This window comes from Toxotes jaculatrix, chromosome 23 (assembly GCF_017976425.1).
Source record: "Toxotes jaculatrix isolate fToxJac2 chromosome 23, fToxJac2.pri, whole genome shotgun sequence".
Classification (NCBI taxonomy): domain Eukaryota; kingdom Metazoa; phylum Chordata; class Actinopteri; family Toxotidae; genus Toxotes; species Toxotes jaculatrix.
The window spans coordinates 2,351,564-2,373,869 of record NC_054416.1 but is presented as its reverse complement, the minus strand read 5'-3'; the positions used below and the strand labels follow the sequence as shown (position 1 = coordinate 2,373,869).

Sequence of the window (22,306 nt, the reverse complement as noted above, 5' to 3'; positions counted from 1 at the left end):
CTGATAGTGTGGTGTCACATGTTTTCCTGCTTTCTCCAGCTTGGAGAGTTTAATGTTTTATTTTGTTCGCTCGTCACGAAACAGAAGGTGGGGGAGGAGTGTTGGGCAAGCAGTAGTTTGTAAGATTAGAGGAGAGTTTCTGGGAAGATGAAGGATGAGAGGAGTTTTTTTTTTTTTTTGATCACTACTGCTGCACTTCTTCCTCTGAAGTGTCATGCAAAGAGAATCAAGCAAAATACAGGGAAGTAAAATCTGAGCTTCAATATCAAGAAATCATGTAAACTTCTATTAGTGCTGCAAGCAGTGCTAATGTGCACATTAGTATCCCTGTTTTTGCGTACCATGGCCAGCAGTGCTGGATGGGACTAGCCTAATCTGTCTGATCAGATTTCGTCGGTGCAGATACATGTGGAGTAAATGAGGAGGAGAGCGATCTGAGATCCACTTCAGAGCGTTTGATTGGCGAAGGGGTTTTTGAAATGTGTGCACACATCGACACGCTCAGTGTTGGACAACAGCACTTAGCTGTCATCTAAACTGCTTCTGGTCACAGTGTAGCCAGAGGGCCTGCGATAACAGGGTGTCAGTGTGTGATATCCATTACATAAACCCACATTTGAAAGAGAGAAGCTTGTTGTAGGTATTTATGTGATTTGTAGATACACTACATGGGCAGAAGTAGTGTGGTATGGGATTTTTGAATATCTCATTTCAGAACCATGGGCGTTAATCTGCTGCTGTAACAGCCTCCACTCTTCTGAATAGAGGCTTTTCACCAGATTTTAGAACCTGGCTGCAGGGATTTACTCCCATTCAGCTACAAAAGCATTAGCGAGATCCAGCACTGATGGTGGGTGATATGGTCTGGCTCGCAGTCGACGTTCCGGTTAAACCCAAAGGTGATGGATGAGGTTGAGGTCAGGGCTCCGTGCAGGCCAGTCACTGGGAAAACCATTTCTACACGGACCTGACTTTGACATGTTGAACAAAAAGGACTTTCTGTTGCCATAAAATTGGAAGCAAACTGTTATTAAAAAATAGTTTTTGGCCATATAGTGAACTGTGACATTAGGCTGAGGACAGATTATCTTTCTTTCTGCGATACCAGCTCTTACATACCCTCTTAAAACACTTGTGTCACTCTTCAGACTGGAATACATTTTATTGTATTCCAGTCTGTAATTCTTAGCATTAGATAAGAGTTTGTCTGCTCTGTTTTCAAGTCACTTATTTTATTCAGAAGTCAAGGCTGGAATGAGACGACAGGACATGAATTAGCAGTCGCACCATCAAAGATCATATCTCACATAGCGGCACTCTCCTCTGTACTTAAAGTGTCGATGCTGCAACCTTTCCTCACCGCAGACAGTGCAGCGTGTTGTAATTTAACCAACTGAACTTCGAAATGTCACAGTAACCCTTTAATTGTGTCACAGAAGGTCCGAGTCAATGCCAGCTCCGATGCAAACGGTCCGATAAAGTTTCCCTGTCTTTGCTAACTTGACTATAAAATGTCACAGCTGGCCTTTAATTGTGTCAGAGGAGGTCTGAGTCGATGCTCGCCGTGATGTGTGCAGCTGGATAAGGTTTTGCTGTGGTCAATATACATTACTGAACAGGTGCAGCACTGATCAAGTGGAGAATGCTGATGTGGGAAAACAGTGTTTGTTTCCGTTTCAGAATCTCACCAGCAGAATTTAATTCCAGTCTTGTGACTTTCAGCTCTAATAAATTAATTGCTGTTGAATAACTGACATTATTAAAGATTTTGAACCCTTTGTTGTATCATCAGACAGAACTGATGTAGCTGTGTGGTTCAGATTACTTGCTGGGGTGGACAGTTTTTAAAGATCTCAATGACTCAAACCCTTTTAAATGCACACCCTCGATTTCTTCATATTGAATTAAATAGACTGAAAAAATGTTTTTTTATTAAATTTCATTTCGATTTTAGTTTGTTAACTCAAATTAAAGCAGGCTTTGAGCAAAGGTTTGGCTCAGGAACAGAAAGCTCAGACGAGTCCTTGTTGTCACACTGAAATACAGCCTAGAGCTGTACCTTTGACAGTGAAGGGAGCCCTTTTCAGAGGATTTATAGATAGTTTGAACTTTTATTACTGAGTGACCTTTTATGTGCTGGTTGTCTGTTTGGTTCTGAACCACAAAATATTGCCTTTCTCTTCATCAAAAGAGTCAGTTTGGCTCACTCTCTTTGTCTTTTTTCCAATTCTGTCTGCTGAGTTTTTCGTTGGAGTGACATTGCAGTGAATCAAGCAAGACAAACTTGTCTGTCTTGCTTCTTTCCTCAGGGGTCTTTTAGAGAAGTTTTTCAAATACAGGCTGAAGGGTGACACACTTAAATGCTACGATTCAGTGGCATTTGCATTTAAGCCAACCTGCCAAAACCTCAAATGAACCTGGTTCTGATCAAGCACAGGGCTGAGGTGACAGCAGCCTTAAGGAGAGGAGCTGACTCACGATGGAAAGTCACCAGACTGAATCTGTGGAGGGTTCAAAACCCCTGACAAATGTGGTCAGGGTGTTCTTGAGCAAAGCACTTAACCTACAGAAGCCCCTTACTGGAAGCCGTGACAGAGGATTATACAGTATGGAACCGAACAGCCATTTTCCCAAACTGCTGTAAGTAAAGATACTTGTTCTGAGCAGGACAAGGTCAGGCTGATTCTGCGGAATGAGATGAGACAGGGTTCTTGAACACAAAAGTCTGGGAACAAGTATGAGCCTGGAAGAAATAAATCAGGACTGGACGAAGCAAGAAAAAAGAATAAATTATGAGTCAGTCTCAACCAATTAGGAGATGATGTTAAAATGTGGGGTTTTGTGTTTTCTGAGAGACATCTGCAGTTTCTGAAGCTTGGAGAGCTGAGTGTAACAAAGATGAGATTTCATACTATAATTTCTGCAACCACCGCCCATCTGGATAGCTGCCATGGCAGGTTAAACACACCACTTGCAGTGCGTCTTTAGTTCAAATTAATGAATCAAAAACAAAAGTTGAACTTACCTACTTAAGTTTGAACGCACTACAAAAGCGATTTTCCCCCATTAGAGATTGTTTTCACTCTGTGCACTTTGCTATAAAAAACATCAAGCAGTCATCTGCAAATATTCCTTGGATAGCTGACAGGAACGAGAGCCAGAATCTGTGCCTGTACAAAGAGGATCTAATAACTGGATCACAATCCTCCTCGCGGTTTCTCATGACCAGCATAAACTAGGCTGTGAACCGCCAAGTGTGTCCTTCTAGGTCACAACCATCCACTTTCATGGTACACACACTCTCACAAACACCAGCCCCTGTTCCCTGTAATGGATTGATCAATTGTGCATGTTAAATCATGGCGAAGGACGAAGACATGACACGAATCCCGGTGCATACACACATCCGTGGCGGCGCGCACATAGTGTACACAGACAAACAAACGCTCAGGCTGCGGTGAAAGAGGGGTATTGTTAATTTCTGTCTTCCCCCCTTCGTCTTGCTGGAGGGGAAAAGAAAGGGTGACCCAAATTTGACACGACTGGGGCGCATATTGTCAAGGATGGTTGGGTTTATCTGTGAATGGGTGCACTGTACACTCGCAAACACACACACACACACACAAAGATCCTGATTTGTGCATGTACATACACATCTGAGTTGTTAAAAGTTAGCTGATTTGCACAAATGATCATGCACATGTGATCGGAGTTTAACATACAATAGAGGAACATGCACAGCACATGCACATAAACACCTGAATGAGGGGTACACATGCGCACACACACACACACGCACGCACGCAAACACACACAATACACAGGTTAGTGATGCATGAGTGCTTGGCCTGCTTGTCTGGACAGAGGAAGGGGGTGGGGTATCCTTAACTGCTGAGTGTGTGTGTGTGTATTAGTGGGAGTGACCAGCATACCTTTACACCCTGAACACCAATAGCATCCCTCCTCCCCCTCCCTCATTTTGCCACCACAGTACCCTGCAGTCATGTAGCCGAGCTGCAGTCATTGGAGCCTGGCTGCTATCTGAAGCATGGATCTACAACTCTTTACCTTCCCTCTCTTTCTGCTGTAGTGCTGCTGCTTGTTGGGCTCAAATTGTGACGGTCAGTGCACAGACCATAGTGGCTGTTTCCAAACTTTTAACTCTAAGTGTTTTTAGATTGGTATCAATCTGCACGGTAACTTGGGAAGTATCCAGAACCATCAGGTAAGTAAAATTTGCCATTCTACAGTATAAAAAGTAAGTAAGTAATAAGTAAGTATTATCAGAACATGTACTTAAAGTAAAAGTTTAAGCAGCAAAGCAGTCTCTTCTTATTACATATATTTTTCAGTTATTATTTTTTTTATCTTAAGCATCATGTATATCAAACAGCAAACTGACTACTAACCCATCGTTCATGCTGCAGGAACAAGTTAAGCCTCAACACTTTTGGACGTGAGATTAATCAGAAACATGTTGGGTGCTATTTTTATCTTCCAATCACCCACCTTTCGGTCCTGAGCCAACCCTGCATCTCCTCCCCTGTTTGTGCTGTTAGTGTCGACAGATTGGGCCTCCCTGGCTCTATGGTGTGTGAATTCCCTTCCTCCTCCTCTTCCATCCTCTTCTTCTCTCCACCCACTTTGTCTGTTTTGGTCTCGTCTCAATTCTTCTTTTCCTTTTCTCCAACATTTCTCCTTCAACTGCTTTGACTTTACCTTGTTCTGCATCTACATCCATTCGTCTCTTTATCTAATTTAGCTTCTTGATTTCTGTTTCTTCCCTAATTTCATGTGCTTCCTTTTCTTCATCCTTTTTCTCCTCTTCTGAATCTCCTTTTTGAGCCCTCTTCTTTTTCCCTCTGCTTCTTGAAAAGTTTCTTGTGCTTCTTTTATCCTCATTTTCTTCCTCTACTTCCTCCTTTGCCTCATCCTCTTCCACCTGTGCCTCTTCTTCATTTTCTCGTCCTATGTCCTTTTCCTCCTCTGCATCATAGTGGTCTTTATCTCTCTCACTCTTTATCAGTCTTTGCTCCCCCTGTGTTTTCGGACTCTTGCTGACACCTCACTTCTTTGGGCCGCTGCAGTCTGGATGATACGAGTTTTGGCTTCTGCTCAGTGTTTACTCTCCGGGCTGATCCTGCTGTTTTTGCATGCAGCAGTCAGGCAGTTTTTAATCAATTATTTTTAACACTGCAAAATAGACAGTTCTCTATCACGAGCACCGGGTGTGTAATATGCCTCTATGAATACAAATAGCCAGGGACTTATCTTCTTAAAGCAAGCGCGTACAAAGTGAAACATCTAATAGTTTCCCAAGGAACTGGCAAATGCAGCAAACAAACAAGTTCTCAGTTTATCCTGTCATCATTAATATTCATGTACAAACTTTAATTGCTAACAGAGTAGTTGTGTTTCAAAGAGAGAAGTTGATGCACACAGTTTTCCCCTTCCTCAAACTTTTGATTAGAAAAAATATTTGCAACTTAAATTCGCTGTTGATAAAATAATATTTTCAAATGTTAAACATCTTAAGTAACATAAAGGCCAGAGATGGTCAGTGGATCCACCTGATGCAGGAGGATAAAGAAGTGGAAGATTTTTCACAACCTGGCAACCCAAAATAATAATTAATAAATTCATGTCACTAGTTATAATTAAAAATGGTGAAAATGTTAGACCTTTAAAAAAGAACAGCAAGTATACACACAGCAGCCTCAGCACAGCACAACAACTAACATGAGTCATGTTGTAGCACAGTCACACTAACTGTTTTTGAGTTAGCAGCAGTGTGCATGATGCTCATTGGGATTAATGAGAAAGTTCCCATGTGGGAGCATTAATTCCAGCCAGATTAAACTGGTTAGAGTTTGCACAGGAACGTTAGCCTCGGGCTTAGAGAGGGCAGGTTGCTCAGTCAGATCCTCTGCCATGGAAAACTTTTTTAACCTTTTCTAAATTTAGAAGAAATTGCATTCAAACCATCAGAACCCTCGGCGGCATCTTCGCCGCCCAAGCAGCTCATGGCTTGTCTGAATCTTGTCTCATCCTTCTCCTGCTGTTGGATCTCTCTCTCTTTTCCTTTCTTTTTGTGTCCTCAAATTCCTCATTTTCTCCCCGTCGCTGTTTGTATTACCCACATAAAGCAGAAGAGAATAAAACCTAACTGTCAACATGTGGTGGAAAACTGTTTACAGTGTCACTTTGGGGACAAAAAGCAAGGAGCAGCCTACGACGTGTAAACCTCGTCTCATGAAAACTTTGTTTTTGCAGTTTTCCATTGTCATGGTTTCAGTTTAGTTGAAGGTTTGCGTCTCTCGGTGAAACAACGTCTACCATCCTTGAGTTTAAAAAACGCTTTCAAACGCCACTGAATTACCCCCAAAATGCACAGCTGAAGACGAAGACTGACATAAATGAGTACATCATCTTAATCCATGCTTAAGGTCGGGAAAGTTTTGGTGTGTGCAAAAACTGTCCTCTGTTTTCTCTCAAGTTTAGAGGCATAATTGCGTTCAGAACGAGCGAGGTCGTATAGATGTTTTCCTCCTGCTGGCACTTTTTAGTTTATCAGAGGGAAGATGTCAACAGCAATGATCCGAAATGCCATTAAAAAGTGCAGAAAATCTGTGGGTGGGTGGACTGCCTACCCTCATGTAAAAACAAAAATGATCTTTTTGTATTTTGCGGTGTTGCTGCTGTATATTAATTTCTATTCATGACTCTATATTCATTACTCAAAAACACTCCCACGTTGCCTGCACCCAGTCAAACCTGACACCTGCCAAACTTTCTGTAAACTACCTACGTGTTTGAATGTGTTTACCGGGCTTGAAGGCTGTGCAGCAGAGTCTCAAAGCTACTGCAGCTCACTGAGTTCAAAAGCAGATGCCTTCACCCTGTGAATACTGCAGAAAGTCCAGCAGTCACTAAAGTTAAGGCAAGAAAAATCAGCAGGACTGAGGTTCACTTATTCTTCCGTTTCCTCACATATATTTTTCCTAATGTAGCATAGTCTAGTTTATGCTTTCTGGTTCTGTTAAAGTTCCCATTTATGACCATATTGCACCATTAGACGTTTCTGTTAACCCCTCTCTGAGTGGGTGAGGTTGTTGTTGTCACCCACCCCCTTGTGTCACTAGGCAACCATACATCACCAAGAAAGAATCCATATTGTCCTGAAGAGCAAGTTCAACCCAAAACTCTATACCTCACTGTTGTTCCACTAAAGCTGTCAGCGGGATGGTGCTGGGAGTGTGTGTGTGTCTGTGTGCGTGTGTGTGTTTGTGTGTGTGTCAGAGGGGTTTAGCAATGAGTGGAGAGAGGGGAGTGGGTAGGGAGGGTGATTTGGGGTAAAGGATTGGCTGAGGGGTTGTGAGGGGGAGTGTGTTGTGAGTGTGTGTGTGTGTGTGTGTGTGTGTGTGTGTGTGTGTGTGTGTGTGTGTGTGTGTGTGTGTGTGTGTGTGTGTGTGTGTGTGTGTGTGTGTGTGTGTGTGCAGCAGGAGAAAGAAGAGGAGGTGGGGGTTAGGAATCTGTTTACAATGGCCTGAGGGAGAGTCGTCTAAGCTGCCAGAGAGGGAGAATCAGGCAGATATCAAGAGGAAGAGTGAGAGAAAAACTCCAAGACGAGGGAAAGAAAGAAGGAAACGACAGAGAGAAAGACAAGAGAAAGAGCTGAAGAGGAATGAATGAGAGCAGAGAAAGCTCCAGAGCTCGCAAGAGGATTAAAAAACAAACTCCTTTAAGGTCCCAGAGCAGAAGCTGCACCAGGAGTCACAGGAGGGAAACTGCAGGGTGATGCAAAGCAGCAGATACACCAGATCTCCACTATGCAAATAAGATATCTGGTGTGTGAGTTTGGGTTGTGTGTCTGTGTCAGTGCACTTTCATTGCTGTGTGCATGTGTGGGTTTTTGTGCTGCAGAAAGACACTGACATTAACTTAAAGGCTAATTCTTTTTTTCTTGTATGTTTGTGTGTTGTTGCATGCTTTGTGTGCGTGTGTTTGTGTGAATGTGTGTGTCCTTGCGTGTGCAGACTTTGAGGAGCAGTTGTACGACACCAAGCTGACCGGTCAGACTTTCCGGCATCCGTCCTCGCAGAGCTCCGACGACACGTCCACCTCGCTCAGCCGATCGCCGATCTCCCTCAACAACAAGAGACCTGACTTCATCTTCCTGGTACAAACGCACACAAACACACACATACAGAGACACACAGACGATACACACACACATGCATGCTCATGTTTACACCTGTCTTATTTGATCATAAGGCTCCCTCACACCAAATGTCATCTCACTGGTAAACAAACACACACGTTCAAGTTTCATATACGATTATTTGAAGCCACGCTTCGGTTACAAGTGACCACACACACGCACACACACAGAATAATTTCCACCTTCTTTACTTGATCATAAATGTCCTTTCCCACTGGTAGCAACACACAGAAACACACACTTGTCCAGCTCTTGTAGTGATTTCTTGAAACCACCTCCACTTTTCTCCCTGAACAGCAAGAGACCAGACGTCACATTTCCACTAAACCCTCGCCAACTCACTCCATCCCACCGCTATTTTTACTCTCCTCCACTCTCTATTTCTCCCATACACTTTATTTCTAAACTTGCTCAAGACTTTATTTTTCTTCTGAGCTTAGTGAACCAGATGTCAGACCCACTGCATGTTACCCGCCTCATTTTGGTGCAGAGTGAACTGCTCGCTGCTGAACTATTTCTGTCAGTCACAACAAAATTGTTTTGGGGGAAATTTAAATCCACATCCTTCGTCTCATTTATTATTTTTTTGTCAACCAGCCGTCCTCTGTCTGGGTTCATGTGTCACTATATCACCGTCTCCAACTCAACCAGGGCTGAAATCTTAAGGATTATAACTTGAAGGTCAAAGTGAGATTTGTGTCAGTCATGTTTAGTGTTGGCTTCACCTTTATTGTGAAAGCACTTTAGCTTCAGCCTTTAATTACTAACACAATGCAGTAACATCATTCTTTCCCCTAGTAGCTAACAAATTACTGTTTAAGTGTCACTAACACTGTTTCAGCTAAATTTTGTGTTGTGACAAAATGCCTCATTGCTTTTGTTATCATCCCTTTTTCATAAAAGACTGAAGCCGAATTATCCACAAACTATTGTACAGTATGTCCCACCCCCTCAATCAAATTTGTCAGAATTAGTCATCATCCTTTTCACACTCTCAGCAGGTTTTCATAAACAAATGCCAAATGATTTCGTTTCTTCCAGATGGAAATATAATTAAAATGTGATAAAAATAAAAAAGAAATCTAAATAGCAAACAGAGGCGTCAGTGACTGAGGTTTATTTGAAGGTAAGAGAGAATATAAACATGGATTTTAGGGACTTGGAGAATATCAGTGTAATTGACTTATTGCTGTTTGTATAATGATCCAAACTGAACCCGATGTGTGAAACGGATTCATTCTTTACAGCGAGTTCTTCTCTGTTTTCGCTCTTTCCCGTCTCTGCCTCTGCTGCTCATAGTTCTCAGGCAGTTTCCCTGAACTGTGTCATTATGGCTGCTTGATGGACCCCCACAGTGATTTTACTGCAAGATGGCTGCACATTTCCTCTATATTGACACACCATTCCTTCGGCAAGCTGTTAAACCGCTCTGTTAAGTTAATGCCTTTCTCTCTGTTTGGGCTAATTTCAATTAGACTTTGGCAGATCCCCACGAGATTTGAATTTCCACAATGCGTACACATGTTTCTCGCATGGATTTCATCAGAATGGATAGACTGGTGTGTTTCCTGCATTGCAGCAGCCCCGAAGCGTTTTGGGTGTCAGTGCCTTGCTCAAGGGCAATTTGGCAGTGACGGCTGATATCTCAGATTTAATACCAGGCAGCTGAAAGATGCCATTTCCCTCCCAGCTGGGATTACACCTTCCAGCTGACGCCAGAGACTGAACCAACAGTGTCTCTGCTGCTTGTCAGCCTCTGTCCCTGCCGGCTAATCAGATCTAAGCAGACATTTCCCATATTTCTGCCTTTCCTTTTCACTTCCTCTTCCTCTGCTTCTTTGCTGTGTTTTCCTCATCACCTTTGTTGTTCCTCTTACTTGTAGCTTAAACAGGACAAAACATTTTATTTTTGTTATTCTCTCTTATCTCTGCTGGATCAGATTGCTCACCATGTCAAACACAACCGTTCTTCCCTTTCTTCTTCCTCTAGCCGGCCTCCAAACAGCTCTACGAAGATGAAACCACCTCCTCGGTGTTTGGACTGAGGTCAGTGACTGACCCGTCTCCCTCCCCATCCCCGTCCCCCTGCGGCTCAGATCGCCCCCCTCTGGGCTGGAGTAGTAACAACAGCAGCAGCAGCACCGCCACGTCTGCCAACACCGGACCACCTGTCGCAGAGAAACCCCGCTGGCACCTGGGGAGACGCACACCGGCTCACTTCATACCACTCGACATCACAGGTACGATACCTAAACAACAAAACTCTTAAGGGTATGATTGCTGTGCATACTGTTTGTATGAGGATATAACCTCACTGTTTTCTGTAATAATGGCCACATTCACAAGGTGCTGATGCAAACGTGTCCTTCTTATCCAGCTGATCCTCCAGGACGTTATTGAGGTTTCGCTGCAGGGAACAAAATCAGTATAAATAGCAGAATATTTCTTAGATCTTGCCTTAGACATTTTTGGACTTACACTACTACAGTCTCTCCGGGAATTCATGAATGTTTCATCGCCTGGACCAGACTGATCCTGAGCCATCAAAATAGTAAAAGAGTTTGCTGTATTTAAATGGGTACATGTAAACAGAGGCGGCTGGCATCCTGCCTGTGAAGTGTTGGTGATTATCCAATCAAAATGCAAGATGCTCGCATGCTAAAACTGTCTGGATAGTAATATTTCAAAATAGTGTTCAAGTGATTAGTTGATTAAATGACTGACAGAAAAAAAACAAGATTTTGATAAGTGGTTCAGTCATTTATGTCAAACATTCTCTGATTCTAGCTTCTCAGGTGTGAGAGGTGTTTTCCTTTTCTGTTTTACATCATTGGACATTAAATATCTTTGTGTTTTTGATTGTTAGACAAAACAGGCAGTTTGAAGACATCGCCTTTGATGCTAGGACCTTGTGTTGCGTGTTTTCCACCATTTTCTGACTAAAGAATTCATCATCAGGTTATTAAAAAAATAACCACCAGACTAACCAATCAGGAAAATAATTGTTACTTGCAGCGCTGTCACATGATCAGTGAGTGAGTAGGAGTGAAAGTGAAGAAAGGGGTTTGTTCAGGGATAATTATAGCGGGCTGTCAGGGGGAAGGTGAGGTGCTTTTTGGTGGCATGTTGGCTGCAGCCAGCTGCCTCCAGGCGTTACTTTGCTTTATTACAATTTATGGCCTCAATATGAAATTTCACTGACAAATTATCCGAAGTTTAATCGCTTATCCCCCAAGATGAGAACCTATTGGAAATTAATCATCATATAGCAGCCGTTAGATTGCTCCTGTTGCCCGAACACACACAATGTTATCAACAAGACAACAGAATTTTCTTCAGCATTTTATTCTCTGCATGCAGGTTCCTGGTGTTGTTCGAACAGTTTGCATATTCACGCCAGAAGTCATAACTCACAGGTGACTCTGGATGATGTGGACACACACACATTGCTTTCACACACACAGATTCCCACTTGACACGAGTTTGAGCTTTAAGGGAGAAACAAGATCTGACGTCAAGAACATTTTCTTCTTATGATCACATTCGCCATCGCCCTCGCCCATCTCTGGCAGTGTGTATGTGTGTGTGTGTGTGTGTATGTGTGCGTGCTGTCAGAGCTGTTAGTATGCTGTGGTCATCCTCAGCAACATCGTTCTGACACTACTGCTTCCACTCGTCTCAACCAAGCCTCCTCCTTGTTTACTTTGCGTGCAAATGTGTGTGTGTGTGTGTTTGTCTTTGTGTGTGTGTGTGTGAATGTGCATGTGTGCATGCATGTGTGTGTGGTCCTCCTGGTTTTTGGCATAGCAACTGCTTTGTCACTGGATGCCTCTCCCCTCCTTCTCCTCACGCATATCCATTTATAGTTAAATCTCTCTCTCTCTCTCTCTCTCTCTCTCTCTCTCTCTCTCTCTCTCTCTCTCTCTCTCTCTCTCTTTCTTTCTCTTTCTTTCTCTTTCTCCTCCTCTCTCCCTCTTTGTCTGTCTTTCTCACTCTCCCTCCGTCGCCCTCCTCACCCACTGTGTCGAGGAGTAGAAGGTCAGGTATAATGATGCATGCCTGTGGTGTTGTACTTGGTGGGTATTCCCTTCTTTTAGACAGAAAAACACATGGAGGGAGAACGACTGATGTTATTCTGGTTATTTCTAACTGACAACAAATCCCTTGAAAAGACTGAAAGCGAAAGTCTTTCCGACTTCCTACCTTCCTGTCTGCGGCTCTCAGCTGCAGACAGGAAATGAATCTAAATATATTTAGTTTAATTTCTAGAAAAGTCTTAGTAAAACAGCTGGGCACTGTAGCTTTTAGCAAACATTACCCAAACAGGAGAGAAGGATGCATCTGTTGTGGACTATTTTCAGCTGTGGATAGTTTTTTGTTTTTTTTCTTTAAAGCAGCAGGTCGGTGTATGTGGCGATTGAGTGAACCTGACTTCCTCCTTTGCTCCCGTAATAACTACTATCACCACAAGAGGTCACCTAACAGTAAAATGTAAGAATGGGTCATAATAATGTGCTTACACAGACGACCTATAGGGTTGTTTTTTTTTAGGGAGAAATGTCTTTGTTAATGATAATGAATTATCATGGCACCCAGTGCAATCGCGTGGCTCACTGATGTTTTTAATAGTTTCTGGACGACAATGGGACAAAGGAACAGGATGTATCACATATCAGGCTTTGACTGCACAGAAAATACTTGTTAGTTGATGCATTCATTGTTTATTTTGGTCTTTTCATGAGATTGGTTGAAAAGAAAAAAAAAACTAAATCACCAGACTTATTCAGCTTGTTACCGTGACACCCAGTCTCTCATCCTTCTGCCTCTCTTTCACTCCATCTCTCCCTCTCTCTCTCTCTCTCTCTCTCTCGCTCTGCAAGCCAGCGTACAGGTAGCTTGCAGCCAGCTTGCTGTTGCCATGGTAACTCGCCACTCTTCCTCTCTCCTCCCTAAAAAGAAGAGAGAGGGGGAAAAAAAGCAGCAGTGAAGGAAAAGAGAGGAAGTGCGTGTGAGTGAGTGAAACTGAAGCCTGCTGGAAGGAAAGAATAGAAAAGAGGTGACGAGGAAGACGAAGAAAGAGGGGAAATGCAGATTGAGGAAAGACAGGAGAGAAAAGGAGGATGGGGGGATACAGGATGAAAGAATAATGAATGAAGCATAATGAGAGAACATTTTGTCACAGTTCCCTCCTCCCAACCTCCTTCCGCTTCCCACGTCTGTCTCTCCGTCCCTGCACATCTCGCTCCTACAGTTCTCATGAATGACTGAAGTAGTGTAAGCAGTGAGAGACAGACAGGCTGAGGGCAGACAGACAGACAGACAGACAGGCTGACAGGGTAAGAAATGGTTCAATCTGTATATTAAATTACCTTTTTTATTTTTAACTTTACAGGCATGTTATTACGTCACTTAAAGAGCCCTTGTTGATTCCTCATCTAAATGTAAACTGGTCCAGGATACATCTGCAGAAAGGCAGAGGGACTCTGTGAGTGGGTTTCTTGTAAATGTAAATTGCGTAGTCGTAAACTGAGACATGAGCTTTTTGTGACATTGTGAGCACAAACAGGAAAATAGGCAGACACAACTGTATACAGCCACCAAATGTCTTTCCTTATTGAAAACAGACATTCAGTGACAGTGAACCACACAAGTCGACGGTGAATTTTGCAGAGCATCAGATCGCATGTGCACATTTTCACATTCAATGTGTTTAATCAGTTGGAATCAATGTGCAGTGTTTAGCATTGTTTTATTTTTAAGTTAAACAATAAACGAGGCGTTTTGTGAATGCACTTCTGAATGTAGTGCGCTGAGAGTCAGTGAAAGAGGCAAACAACTTGTGAGTTGTTGGGTTTAGCAGAGAGACAGACCGGCATTCATGCTGCTGAGCTGCAGACGGTCTAATCCTCTCAGTTTACCTTGAACTCCTCAGTCTACCAGGAATCTCACAGGGGGGCGGAACTTTGCTGCATTCCAGCAAATCCCATTGGCTCCACACTGTGCCGCTTGATAAGGCAGCCTTGCACTTAACCTGAAAACTTGCGTGAATGAAGCTCCAGAATGTGTTTGTGGAAACAGCAGCTGACAAATCAGTCTCCTCTCAAGATCCACTTACTCGCTTGTTCTGGAGCTTTAGACTGAATCGCACTGCCTTCATCCCCACTATAAAACATTTGTCAGCTGCTGTTTCCATGGTCAGAAGTGAGGTTTCATTTTGGTGTCTTCGTGGGGAATCAGGTATTAAACCTGTTACATATGTGTTTTAGGACAGGAAAGACATTATGATGAATGAATCATCATCTTGTCTCTCTGGTGAAGGCTGCTGATAGTTGAAATAGTGTCCATTATTTATGGCTGCAGGAGTAACACAGACTCACAACCTCAGAAACAGCAGCTTGATTGGAGGTGAGGTGACTGTATGCATGTTCGAGTGTTACGTGTTTGCTGGGTTAAGACTGTGAGCTCTAATATTGTCATATTTAGGAAGAAAGTTATATTTAGCCCAGCACAATGGCTGAGTCACTGCTTCGTCTCTGCTGGTTGGCTTTGGATGCTTCAGCCCAAACACTCTTATTTATTCATGCACGGAGGGGAATGACCAGTGAATGGCACTCAGTGAATGAGCTAAACAGGCAGATCATTGGAAGAAGAGACACAGGATGAATGACTGAGGTGAGTAGACTGTTAGAGAGACAGAGAGATAAAAAGACAAAAACAGAGGCAGGTATTCAGTGAGTGAAGCAGACAGACATTTGGAAAGGTCCCCAAATTTTTAAAGAGACCAGAAAAGATTTTTTTTTCCTTTCTGATAAAATAAAATGACCATGATTCATCAGCCAGGGTTGACAGGTTCTCAGTTAAATCAGCGATTTAATGATTATCTAGCCAGGAAATTAGATTTCTGGCTTCCATCATTTCTTTTCTGCACTCCAGCTCCCCCTGCCCCGGCTTTGATCATTCATTTGGTGATTTGCAGTTGAAAAGACTTCTGCATGTTTAGGTTCAAACTAAAGCATGAAGTGTGAAGAATGCTCTAAACACGTTCTGAAATATCGTTTACTTAAGTTTTTAACACAGACATGCAGATGATTTTTCTACCTGAAGATCACATGAAGCACGTTAACTGTGAAACTACTCACATTTTCAAAAGATTGTTGATTTGGGAAAGTTGAAATCAAATCACTGCATCAACGTTTTTATTGGAGCATTTTCTTCCAATACAGACAATTTTCACTGTTTACTGTCTGAAACTATTCATTAACCCTTAACATAGCTGGGGGAAAGTTACAGGATTATTAAAGGGACCAATTAGTGTCACCACAGGCAAGGATGGATTACTGAACGGGCCTGCTGGGTACAGGCCCAGAGGGCCCCCGGCCCAGAGCCTCTCTTTGAAGTAACTGTGCATATTTCGTGTTTGCCAGTCAAATAATCAAACAAGTCAATCAAAAGATGCAAGATAGCTACAGAGACTCATGAAACAGTTACAATGTGATGCAAATCTTCCACAATGAGACACAAAGCAACCACAGACACAAAATTACTACCAAAAAAACAGCTGCAGAAACATGAAAAACAAATGCAAAGAGACACAAAACAACCACAAAGAGATGCCAAACAATTAGAAAGAGACACAAACATTTGAACCTTTTTCTACTTATATAAACGAGTTTGGGATTTGACCATTCAGTTCGATGAACAACAGCAAAACAAGATGTAATGAGACAGGCTCAACATTCTGCTTCTCAAACTCTGTCTCAGAGACTCGCTCTGGAAAAATAGCCTAAAACTGCATCATTTAGCTTAATTAGTTGTTTATTCGGCAAATGTTTCGCACAGGGAATATTATCACGTCTCATCTGTCTGCTATTACCTTGCTCTTTGGTCTCTCGGATAGCTCAAACATTTGTAATTCTGTGTTGTTCGGTGCTTGGATGTATAATTAATACACAACGCTGCAATAGGGACACAACAAGAAACAAAATGGAAGGAGGGCGGGATGGAGTCATGTGTGACTATAAAGCCCTGAAGAAGCAACAGAAAGATGGATAAGGAAACAGAAGCACAGACAGAGAATCTACCTGAGACTTTATGTTTTCTTCACTGTTTGTCTTTGGTTTTTAATTTGTCACTTCGGTTTATCGTCTGCAAAACAAGCAGTTGTTGGATTTGACAACGTGATGCTTGATTCATGAGGAAACAAAAGGCAGGAGCTCTGCGTTTCGAGTGATTACCAACACCCATCACTGGCAGTGGTTGTTTGATAAATACTGTATTGTTCCTTTAACTCCGTTTGTTTTGGCACTGGCTGTGTAATGCTGCTGCACTTTTTTTTTTTTGTCAATTCAGCTCCATTTGATTCATTTTCTGTTTTGACTCATTGATTTTTGCGTGTTTGTGTTTTCCATCTGTCTGATTTAACATCCCAGTCTTCACTCACTGAGGAAAACAGACTGCCATCGTTTTATTGTAGGAGATCATTTTTAGCAGTAGACTGCATCCGGTATGACTGTGGCCATAAAACATGGCTGATGGCTTAATAGAAGCCTGACTGAGTTATGCAGATGGGTGAGAGACTGCACCGCATGTCATTGAGGTAATCAAGTGGGTACCTGCTGCCTCCGATGACTCATTGGATTACTGTCTGCCCAGACAAGACATCAGAAGGACAGGAAGTACAACAGAACAGCAGGTTTCTCAGCAGCAGTGTAAAACATAAACATGAAGGTTTATAGTGACAGGAAAAGGAAGGCGAGGCTGTTCAGCCTTGTAGCTGCAAACTGGCTAAATGCATTGAGTTTCAGGAAAATGCTAAATCGTATTTGTTTTCACTGTCTTAAGAGATGTGAGTTGAAAATGCACCATTTCAAGAACAAGTTCAAATCAGCTGATGCTCATGAAATTAAATTTTTCTCTACACATCTCTATCTATACAGAGTCATAATCTAATGCTTTGTTGCAATGTCAGCAACATGATTGGATTTAGTGTTTTATTGAATTTACTGCATGTCAGGTAGAATTAGTCTTCCCTTCCTCCCTCTGACCTCCCTGTTCTTGTTCTTCTGCTCCAGGTGAAGGAGGAGGAGTGAAATTCCACGGCGTCGACCTCCTCCAGCACTCCCCGTCCCCGTCCCCCTCTCCAGGAGACCCCTTCCCCCACCAGCCCCACTCCCTGGAGCCCATCACCGACACCCCCCACCAGAACCTCCCCCTGAGGAAGACACACTCTGACCTCGACACAACCTTTCCTGCAGGTGTGTGTGTGACCATTAAGAGAAGCTCTTACCCCCCTCATGTTTTTTTTCTTGTGAACCACCAAGAGCAGGTCTCCTCAAAACTAAATTTCTCTTCTCACTAACTACTCACCCACTGCCAGCTCAATCTCAGGTGGTGTTGTTAGAAACCTTGAACTTTTTTTGGCTACAGAAACACATTGATTTATTGCAGAAGGTGTTTGGAGAAGTTTGATGGGGATCGTTTTGTGCTTTTTGTTGGAGAAGGCAGAGGTGACGCTGGGACTTTTTATGCTTCTCTGCAATTTTAAATCAAAGTTTTTAGTGACCGAGGTGAAAAGATCATGTTATTTTATTTATTAAATCATTCATTTTGTGTTTTTTTTTGTCTCAGTCACATAAATGTATCATGGTTAGATTAAACTGGGTATGTTCATACTACTACTACTTGGCTTAATCCCACATTAAAAGGGATCACTTTGAAAACACCTTGATCGTTTCTCTTTCTGCTTTTCACCTAACAAATTTTGAATTCAACAAGAGATGAATGTAGGGTGAATAATTTCTTTCCCTGGTATTTACTGTAACCTGTTTCGCTCAGTGAAGGACAGTGTTGCCGGCAGCCAGGATCTCTTCATGCCTAATTGGTTTATTTGTTGCAACAGGGATACGCAGTCGGGGGGAATGAAAGGTTCAAGTAAACAGTTTAACCCGAATAAGGCCTTAAATGCAGATGGGTGATACAAAGCAGAGCATCTAAACATGTATCTGACATTTCCATTGATTTTGTATCAAGAATGAAGATGCGCATATATTTCTCTAATTTGTTCCATGCCCGTGACCCTTTCCAAACGTTTTATAACCTTATGTTGAACCGTAATTCACTGTAGACAGGATGAAAACTGAAAACTAAGTGCTGTTAAAAATAGTATATAATCTGCACAGTTATGAACCCCTCACATTGTAAGCACACACTCTTCTTCCCACTCTCTTTTGCACAGATAATACTGTAGAGCAGCGTGCCCCAAACCGACGTCACCTAGGCACTATGGACCACTCTGGGCTGCTGTGCTCAAACACACCCACCGCTTCCTGGAATGGACCAAAGGGCTCCACATTTTCTCCTGGAGCGTGGAACGAGCCTTACAACTACAGCATGAACAAAGGCCCAGCAGTTCCTCCCAAACAGCACAGCATCATCGGTAATGCAGGAGGAGGGACTCAGGACGGGGTGATGCTGGTGAGCTCGGGACAGTCGATGAGCTCACATTCCAGTTCATTCACGTCTGTGACAGAAACTTCCGGGAGAGGAGGGAATATCATGCTGGGGACTTCACTATCAGCGGCGATGATGGGGAAGCGGAGTGAGACAGAAGGAGCTGCCGCGGACGGAGGGAGAGGAGGAGGAGGGGGAGTTGCCGAGGCAGGGAGAGGGAGGGAGCGTTCAGCACGTTCCATAGCAGCACAGAACGCCTTCAAGTTCCGGGAACGTTCCCTTTCCACGCCCACGGATTCTGGTTCCTTCTGCTTTACAGAAGGTGGTATAGGCCAGCCAGATGGGAACATCATGTCAGGGAACGGGAATGCGTTGGCAATAACAGACCACCAACAACAGCATCACCACTTCCTGGGTTTGGGTGAGAACTATGCCCTCCTCTACCCTCGAGGGAGCTCCGAAGACAGCGCCAGTACCACCGATACAATCTCTGTCACAGCTTCAGACTACAGCGCCGATGGACGCTTGCGCCTACGCTCTCGCTCCATCTCACTTAAGAAATCCAAGCGCAAGCCACCACCTCCTGTGAGGAGCGTCTCTCTAATGAAGAACCTTGGAGAAGCTGAGGGAAGAATCCACCATGAAGGTGGACTTTACCGGGATGGTCGGCCAAAGAGCCTGCACATCCCCAGAGACCACTTCCCAGACTTCCAGCCTGATTTTCTCCTGCCCAGCTCGTCCAGCTCCTCTAAACCCAGTGTTAGTGAGAGGGAGCTGGGCCACAGAGGCTGCGACGGACCTCCAAGCTTGGAGGTTCAGGCACCAGAGAGGGAGGGAGAGACAGAGCTGACCTTCCCTACTCACTGGCAGCTGGGGGAGTGGAAGAATGACCCCTACAGGTAGAAAAGAAAACTCCACTTTATGTTAGCGGCAAGTATTGGCTATTAAGTATTCTTGAAGTTTGTTAAGTAGAGACTAGAAATGCACTGAGTTTTCTTCTCTTCTCTTCTCTTCTCTTCTCTTCTCTTCTCTTCTCTTCTCTTCTCTTCTCCAGGTCTCTGTCAGGCTCCAGCACAGCAACGGGTACCACAGTGATTGAATGTATGAAAGTCAGAGGCAGCTCCGAGTCCCTTCTTGACTCTCCCTCCACCTCCAGAGCCACCTCACCCTCGCAGATCTCCATGGAAACTGATGTCAAGGCATCCTCACCCTTCAAACCCCCAGGACTTATGTCCCCATCAAGTGGCTACTCCAGCCAGTCAGAGACTCCCACCCCAACTGTCCCACTCAATCAAGTGGCAAGTCAGGGGACATTGTCATCATCAGGGTGTAAGATGCGCCCAAAGATCCCAGAAAGGAAATCATCACTACCATCACCCAAGGACCCAGCCGCGAGATCTAGATTGTCCTTTGAGATGCCTGGGAATGCACACCTGGAGCTGTCCTCTATCAAGCCAAAGCAAAAGGCCAGCAGACGGCATTCTGACACATCGACAGCTGCAAAACCAGGAAAAATCAGCCCCAGCTCTTCACAGGCCTTGCCTGTGGTTACCCAGAATGAGCTCAAGACTGTTAGGCTTCGCTCTGTCTCTCGTGGTGACCTAGAGGACTGCCCTGATGGTGCGTCTGACACCATCGAAGAAGAACAGCATGGCCGAGACTTAAGTGAAGTGCCCAGCCCCCCACCCACTCTACCAAAACCCAGACCACCTGTTGCTGTCAAGCCCCCCTTGCCCAAGCGGCCCATAAACCTCCTCCTCAAGTCTCCTTCCCCCTCCTCCACTTCCCCCCTCGCCCTCGACTCACCTCCTGCCTCACCCGTGGACCGGCCTGTGCCTCTGGGCAACATCTACAAAGTCATGAAAAAACCCAAACCCAAAAAACCACCACCGCAAACTTCCACAAATCCTACTGTTGTCCCAGATTCAAATTCCACCACCACCCCGCAAACAGCATATGATCATCCATTCCTCCCCCACTCCCAGTCTCTCTTTGATCTCCCGCCCCTCCCTGACCCGCAGCCTCTTCTGGAGGACCCAACTTTAGAGCCTGAATTTGAGGCAGACCCTGAAATCCGGCTTGGTCCCGAGGACGGAGGCTCACTCCCTTCTCCCTGCAGCAACCAGGAGGCCCCAGAGCTCCAGGACAAGAGCAAGACACTCCCCTCAAGAATGACAATCTCATGTCTGGCAGAGCTGTCAGACAAAAAGAAGCCCAAGGTGAGAAAGATCTCACTCAGAAAGCGCTTCATTTTTATCCCTGTGGTTAAGTTCTTTAAGTACAACCTGGTGCCACACAATGTAAAAGTACAGTAGAGTTTGTCAGTCACTGATGTCCTGACTTTTAAGTGATTCTACTCATGTCTCAGAATTATTGCTGTGCTGAGTTGATGTTAAAAACATTCTGACTCCTTTCTAGGTTCCACCTCCAGTCCCCAAGAAGCCAAATGTTCTGCTTCTTCCCACGTCAGTCCACTCATCCAGTAATGGCAACACGGATCGACAGACGCCGCAGACTGACAGCCCTGTGGGCCTTCGGTCTCCTGTTGGAACGTTCCCACCAGATGATATTCCCAGTGCTCCTGATGTTCCAGATATGCCAGAGCAAGATGAGAACCACTTGGGAACAGACGAGGAGAGTTCAAAAGAGTCGTCACTTCAGTCATCTCTGCAGGACTCCTCTCTCACAGAACTGGAAGGGAAGATGGCCAACACTAGGATTGGGGCAGGTATGTGCTCCAATGGCTACTCAATCATGTGGAGTAGTCACTTCATATCCATGTGTTTAATGATAGCTTGTCAGAGCTGCTACATTTGATTAGGATCCTTCCCTGCTGTGTTGATTCGTAACCTCCTGATTCTGCCAGAGGAGATTTCTCGGGTTTTGAAGCAAATCAAGTCCAATCACTCTAAAATTGGACCAAATCAAAACACAATGGTTCCCACTGTTTGTAACAGTGAAGATGACATTTATCATTATTATCTCATTATTACCCGATTCTGGATGTAACTGAGTCACATTTACTTTAATTTCAATATGAATATTGGCTTTGGTAAAACAACCACAAAGCCAGCATCAGTGTTCAGATAGGACATATTTGGCAAGACACAAAAACAGTGTATGAACTAACATGTTCCATTTACAGAGGACGTCGTTTTAATATGACGTTTTGATATGATTTCAGATGACTCCTGTGAGAAGACAGTACTCCACATCGCAGAGGAAACAGATGATGACTTGTTGGCCAGCACACCTACGACACACACCACTGAAGACCTGTTCACTATTATACACAGGTTTGAACACGCACACACATGCAGACAGGTGAGAAAGTAGGGGGAAAACCTAACAAATGAATCACCTTAATAAGGCTCTTTATGTTGGTTTTTCCTTTAATTTGTCGCCTGTCTGTATATCCAATACACTACAGTGCTACATTATGGCATTAACAAACAATGATATTATAGAAGGTGCCTTTTCTCAAAAGGTTGTTGGAAAGGTTAAGAAGTGCATTACAGCCTTGTCTGCTGTGACAGTAAAGCCATCACCGAGCTAGCCTGCCAGCTTATTATAACCCAGGTCATGTGACGAAAGACGCATTGTCTTGTTGAAAAGGTGTGAGGCGGACAGAGCATG

At 43.8% G+C, this 22,306-nt stretch overlaps 1 protein-coding gene across 3 annotated transcripts in view; it reads left to right on the top strand.

Moving 5' to 3' along the window:
• Positions 1–22,306, top strand: part of nhsl2 (NHS-like 2) — a 107,454-nt gene that overhangs the window by 64,751 nt on the left and 20,397 nt on the right. For all 3 annotated transcript variants that reach the window (XR_005893064.1, XM_041030845.1, XM_041030846.1), the window contains exons 3-9: positions 8,037–8,179; positions 10,212–10,461; positions 17,293–17,475; positions 18,456–19,569; positions 19,725–20,889; positions 21,089–21,398; positions 21,855–21,966. Coding sequence is in view for 2 of the 3 variants with exons in the window: in XM_041030845.1 (XP_040886779.1) it covers positions 8,037–8,179; positions 10,212–10,461; positions 17,293–17,475; positions 18,456–19,569; positions 19,725–20,889; positions 21,089–21,398; positions 21,855–21,966 (3,277 nt within the window). In the remaining variant the exon portion in view is untranslated. The remainder of the gene's footprint in view (positions 1–8,036; positions 8,180–10,211; positions 10,462–17,292; positions 17,476–18,455; positions 19,570–19,724; positions 20,890–21,088; positions 21,399–21,854; positions 21,967–22,306) is intronic.